The sequence below is a fragment of the Notothenia coriiceps genome, unplaced genomic scaffold (genome assembly GCF_000735185.1).
Source record: "Notothenia coriiceps isolate Sejong01 unplaced genomic scaffold, NC01 NC01_scaffold00017984, whole genome shotgun sequence".
Taxonomy (NCBI): domain Eukaryota; kingdom Metazoa; phylum Chordata; class Actinopteri; order Perciformes; family Nototheniidae; genus Notothenia; species Notothenia coriiceps.
The window spans coordinates 110,293-116,726 of NW_011350685.1; the positions used below are offsets into that span (position 1 = coordinate 110,293).

The 6,434-nt window shown below is 37.2% G+C and overlaps 1 protein-coding gene across 1 annotated transcript; it reads left to right on the top strand.

Moving 5' to 3' along the window:
* Positions 1-200: 200 nt before the first annotated feature.
* Positions 201-5,373, top strand: LOC104950744 (progestin and adipoQ receptor family member 3-like). Its single transcript, XM_010777304.1, has 7 exons — positions 201-352; positions 862-1,112; positions 1,207-1,369; positions 2,309-2,464; positions 2,684-2,881; positions 2,975-3,065; positions 3,728-5,373. The coding sequence occupies exons 1-7, from the start codon at positions 350-352 to the stop codon at positions 3,865-3,867; spliced, it is 1,002 nt and encodes a 333-aa protein (XP_010775606.1). The 5' UTR covers positions 201-349; the 3' UTR covers positions 3,868-5,373.
* Positions 5,374-6,434: the final 1,061 nt, after the last annotated feature.

Consider the following 6,434-nt stretch of genomic DNA (forward strand, 5'->3'; position numbering starts at 1 on the left):
AGACATCTTCTGAAACCACAGCAATAAGCATACTGCAGGATATGAATTTCGACTTAACTAAAAGCATTTGAGAAATTAATTTGATATATCATTTTAAATACATTTTTGACAGAAAAGCTCAGGAGAATAAATGGCTCCAGATACCATCCTCAACCCTTACCAGTTGGTGGCAGTAACGCATCCCCCCGCACCGTTATGTCGTTTACTATCAAACAGAAGAGGAAATGTGTGCTGGTGTTATGTAGCTAAGGATGGCTAAAATGTAATTATTTTTAAAGCAATGATATATTAAAAGTCCAGATATGGCTGAGTTTCCTGAACAAGGATATCGACGGTCGGACACCGGTTTATGGTGAGCGTTGTGACCCTATTTCAACCAGTTTGGCTGGCTACAATAAAGCTGTCAAGGTTAGCATTGACATTAGCAAGCCCGAAACGTAGCCTGCTAGCATCATGGCTTTTACAATAACAAAACGGTATCACACACAGTTTAAATATGTAATTGTTGCTGGTTTTAAAAAGCTTTATGTCGAAGTGAAACATTAAATAATGTCTGTGTTGAACAGTCGACATGCTGAGTGTTTAGTACAAGGTGGTTACGAAGACATGCTTTCAGAAGATCAAGGTGTCAGTTTACATATTAACCAACGTTAGCTTTAGCTTGCTTAACAATCATATGTAGCTAATAACAATAATAATTGTAAATGCTCTTAATAAACACTGGGAGTTATTACACAAACAGTAGGCCTAGCTGTTAACCCAGTTTTCTGCCCATAAATCTTTATTCAGTCATTTGAAAACCAGTTATTGCTAGAGCTACTGCTTTTTACTAACCGGTGTTTTCTCCATTCCTCTCCCCAGACTCAGTCTTCACCTCCCCGGCTTGTACCTGAGGAGCTGCTGAGGACAGTAAGGATGCTGCTGAAGATGCCCCAGAAGCTGCTGAAGACTGCCAACTTCATCGAGCTGGGCAGCTACCAGCACTGGCCGGTGCTGATAACCCAGAGGATAAGGCTGTACACCTACGAACAGATCCCCCTCTTCCTCAGAGAAAACCCCTTCATCACAGATGGCTACAGGGCCCACCTGCCCTCCAAACTCTGCCTGAGGAGGTAGGAGCCATGTTGGACGTTTCTAAAGGTTTGGGAACTCAGTGGTGCATGCCTTGTTTACACATGTATCTTTTTTTCTCCATTTTCTCTGCAGTATTTTTATGCTGTCCAATGAGACTGTGAATATTTGGAGCCATCTTCTGGGTTTCTTGCTTTTTTTCTACCTGGCGGTCAACGACCTCACCTCAGTACTGCCAGCCTCTGGAGTGAACAGAGAGGACTACGTCATCTACGCTATTGGACTCTTCTGCTTCCAGGTAAAAAAAATGGCTGACTGAGAGTGACAAAAGCTGGAATATTCTTGAGAATATCCAATATTGTGGTTTAATGCATTTTTTAATTGAGACATGAATTGAATACGAAGATGTTGTGTCATTTACAGTCATACAGTGTGTTCTAGCTTTTTTAAATAATCTTCCCTTAGTTCTTTCAGCATCTATGCTAACCTTAAAAGAAGGTGTGCATGTAATGTAACTAGCTACTTTAACATACATTGTCAACCATTTGATTTTTAAAGCTGTTTACAGGTATTACTTTAGAGTTGTTGTACTGTATTTAAAAGAAGTATGTATAATTTATTCATGTAGGTTCACGTTTCCTGCCACAGGTGCAATCAGTTGACCTCAACCCACCCAGGTCTGTAAAATGTGTAGGGTTAGCTGTTACCATATTAAAAAGAGCAGTAGGCACTATAAGAACAATAGGAATGGCAATGTAGTTTGGCGGTCCATTGTTCAATGTAGAGACTGTGTTTCTGTGTCTGTGTTTGCGGTTTATGTTGGAGGTGTTTCGCAATTGTTAACGTGATTAGAAACATGTACATGTTGCACAAGTTGGTGATTCCCATGTACCGTTAGTATAGTATAATATGTTTCCTGCCTCCCCCTTTTTAAACCTCTTTATTTGTCCATTCGAGAGCAAGCTGGGAGTATCTCGATTGTTTTGTCGAAGTCCTTATTTCTTGAGGTGGATTAATGTAAAAGAGTCCTAGAAGGATTCTTTGACTTATATTAAATAAACCAAATATTTATTTGTATCAAAAGAATATCTAATCATGGGCTGAAGGTTTTTTCATTATCAATTATTCTGCCAAGTGCTAACCATTTTAAAGATTCACCTTTTTGTCTAAAATAAATGTCTTTAAATGTCCTTTTTGTCAGTCCTTAACACAACAGCCTTCCTTGTTTTCACTGCAGGTGTGCATGTTATGTTCTGTGGGGTATCACCTGTTCTCATGCCACCGATCAGAGAAGACCTGCCGCCGCTGGCTGTCCTTGGACTACGCAGGAATCTCTGTCGGCATCCTGGGCTGTTATGTGCCTGGGATCTTCTACGCTTTCTACTGTAACGCTGTAAGTACATTTTTATCATTTCATTCATTTGAACTATTTTCAATATGTACTTACAAGTGTGTGTATTCATTTAAAGTTTATTTTTTTATTCTTAGTATATGTACAATTTAAGTCGATGTGCCATTATGTTTTTAGTGAATCTAAGTTCATTTGCATGTATCTTTGCGCTTAAAGCAACTCTAATTAGACTATGTAATCGGTTACTCTCCTATTTTGCAGTTTTGGCGGCAGTTGTACCTGCTGACGGTGCTGTCGCTGATCCTGGCCGTCTTCTGCGCTCAGGTCCACCCTCGTTACCTCAGCAACGACTGGAAACGGATACGAATGGCTATCTTCTGCTGCGTGGCCGGCATCAGTGTTGTTCCCTCCTGTCACTGGGTTGGGCTCAATGGTGGATTATCCACTGATGTTGTACAGGTAAGGCAATGCCATAAGATTAGAAAACAAGCAAAGCTAGTGTATTCATTTTATAGTAAACAAGTTTTACTCAGGATTTTGTTGTATGTGCAGTTGTTCCTGCCTCGCATCCTAGTGATGTACCTCATAGCTGGAACTGCCTTCCTGTTCTACGTCACCAAGATCCCTGAGCGCTATTTCCCCGGTGAGTCCTCCTCCTCTGTCTCTTTAACTGAGTGATACATTTGGTCAAGGCACAACATGAAAAATGCTGTAACTGAAATGGCTATATCTCTGTTAATAATAAGAAAGGAGAGCATTTTTATTTTAACAGCTGTTTTTTTAAACGTGTTGATGCTACTGTCTTGGCCAGGACTCTCTTGTAATAGAGATTCTGAATCTCAATGAATTAAATAAAGATGTAAAAAAAAGAAAACACTGATAAGAAATGTATTTTTGTGATGGTAACTAATTAATTTACACCAGAAATGATTAAAAAAACACAGCATGTATTCAGTATTATTGTTCAATTCTTTCTAGTGGACTTGGAAATCCCACAGCTGAAACATATTTACTTAATTACCACTTAACGAGTAAACGCAGGTTAGCTGCTATACTCGCTGTCATAGCAGCAAAAGCACAGGTGTTACTAATGACACTAACGATGGCACTCTTCTATTCAAGTGTCCCAGTGGACAGAGAGCTGTGAATATAAGATACCAACATAGGCTGATGTATAACATATATAGGTCTTCTATTCCTCCTGAAGTATATTTTCATTCTCGTAGATTGTAAATCATGTATGAAAATGAACAAAAAGAAATACGTGCATTATTCAAAGCATTTCTTTCGCCCTTTCTCTCCCAGGCCAGCTGAACTACCTGGGTGCCAGCCACCAGGTGTGGCACGTGCTGGTGGTGTTGATGTTTTACTGGTGGCATCAGACGGCTGTTCACATCATGCAGTTCAGGCACAGCCGGTCCTGCCCCCGGACCAGCAGCAGCTAAGTGGAACTGATCAAATAATGTCATGTAAAGGCAATCAGTTGCTGTCAGCAAACATCAGTTAGATCTTTTAAAATTCATGAAATACTTCTTAACACTTAGCTGCTGGTTATAATGTGATAGCTAAAAGGTATACCACTGACTACCAGGAACTCTTGACTATAAGCTGCAGAGGTGAATGGTCTGCTATAGCTTTCACTGACCTGTTGTTAAAGGCCAGTGTGTAATCTACTGTCTCATACAGTAGATATTAACTAAGCTACTGTAAAGCTATAATTCTTGTAACCACCATAACCATAATATTAATGCATGAAGCAAGAATCCTAATAGAAAAAATACTACGGTTTGGTGTTTTTAATCGATGATCATGTTATCTCATGGTTAGTTTCTTTGTACAGAGATATTCAAAAGAACGACTGTACGGATTTTTTTTAATCAATCATAATAGCCGGTGTGAGCAATGATCATCTGATTTTGTTACATCTATCAGCTCTTATACGATTGTATGACTTTTTGTGATGAAAGCGCAGAACAAAAATCCTGAAACTGGAGATTCAACTTATGAACACTGTGAACTGTCTCTGGAAGAAATATTGTGTCACCACCTCAAGTATTTTAACATTTTGTTAAAGTTCAACAATCAATTAATATCTAAGAACATTTGGGAACTTTATTTTAGCCTTGTGTGTTATTGTTCTTTTTTGTGGAATTTTTATTTTATTTCTTTCGGTGTGTTTTGAACAATTTTGAACAAATCGTTACAATGGCAAATGCTGTATCTATATAGTGGAAGCTCATCTAAATAACACAAATACTAATAGAGGTGATTGGGAGTTTGGTTTTTGGAGCTCACTACATTTTAAAATGAATAATTTAAGCCAACGCTGTTTATTTTAAAAAAAAAATCAACCTGAGCCAGTAAAACTATAATCCTCATTAGTCTATTTAAAGTTGTTTTTTAAATAAGGCCAGTTAAAGTGTTACCTTAATCACATTTATTTTTAATGTTGAGTGTTCATTTTTTTTTTAACATTTTACAATCATGTTAAAACTTTATTTGCCTTATTAACTTTGAGTGTTTCTACTGTATACCCACAAACTGTTACAATACGTTTTGGGGCAATAACCCTCAGAAAAAATTATCAAACTCCGACCGATTTCATCTTTGCTGTTACACCACAAGGCCAGTATGTTTTGTTTTCTAAATGTAATACCATTTAGTGTTTGGAATAAATTAGGAATCTGCTGCAGAGCTGGAAATCAGGTGCTGAAAAAAGTGACTTTATTTTGCCTTTTTGTGAATGTGTGTTTTTATTTTCTGAACTTGAAACCTCTAGTTATCAAACTGCATGATCTTTTTTCTGAATGATCTCATGATTGTTTAATCTCGTGATTTCCTTAGACATCATTTGTATGACAAAGCACTGGCACTGACTTTCAAAGTGTACAATATTTATTTCAGTGCCTATGTGAAATTATATTTTTAAACATTTTGAATGAATAAAGAATGCTGGGAAATACTTCATTGGAGAGTCTTTTTTATTTTTTAAACCTCAGAATAATTCTCATTCATTTTTATTTTTTATTTACCCTAATCTGTACTAAATTGAGTATCATTGCAGAAAAACCTTGAAGCTTTCACTTTAATGAATGTATAGTACACATTGTAGAAACAGTGAACTTATCCAAATATATTGTACAGGTTTCCTATATTTTATTGGAATTTGTATTACAAATTACAGGGATTTTAATGTATTTCAGATGTGTAATGTAATCTAAATGTTCTTTTTCTTTACAGTTTATTTCTTATTAATGTTTATATATTTATTTAAACTTATTTCAATAATGTGGTTCATTTTCTTTTTACATTTTCTTTATCATTATTAACCTTTGTATTTGCCTTGGTTTTTTACCTGCTTGTTTCTGCTGTTCACGGTCTTGAACAGTAGAGGGCATCATTGACACAAAAGTTCCCCATTTAGAAGTAACAGTTAACATTAACTTTATTAAAATGTTCAGACTTTGTCTAAACCGCACTAACACACACATTACACTCACACGTGTGTCTCCTAGAGCAATTTGTGTTCACCATATTTCCAATTTAACCATCCATTGTATTCTGTGAAGCTGAATCTTCTCAGTGTTTCACAGTAGAGGGCTGTGAGGGCTACAAGCCTCAAACAAACAAACACACATGCTAAAGGTATGCTTTTTGTTTTACATCAGACATACACATTTATTTGAAACCGCTTTATTTTTGCTAGATTGAGTGCATGCAATCTTGTTTAAAATATCTATTATGTTGTGTGTAATCCTTGTCAGTGTCCTGCAGCTCACCTTGCTCCTGGCAAAAAGCTGAGCTGATGAAAAACACCTCCCTTTATAGATGTGTCAGCTAATTGGACTACGCCATTCCTCTCAAACCCTGAGGGGTGTTTAAAGAGGCCACTCAATTTAAGCCACCCCTTTTTAAGGCCTTTTCCCCTGCATGCAACAATGGACTGGCCAGTAGTGCTATACATTTCTGCAGTGTGGAGATGAAGGGGGGATATAACTTCTCTTCAGAATAT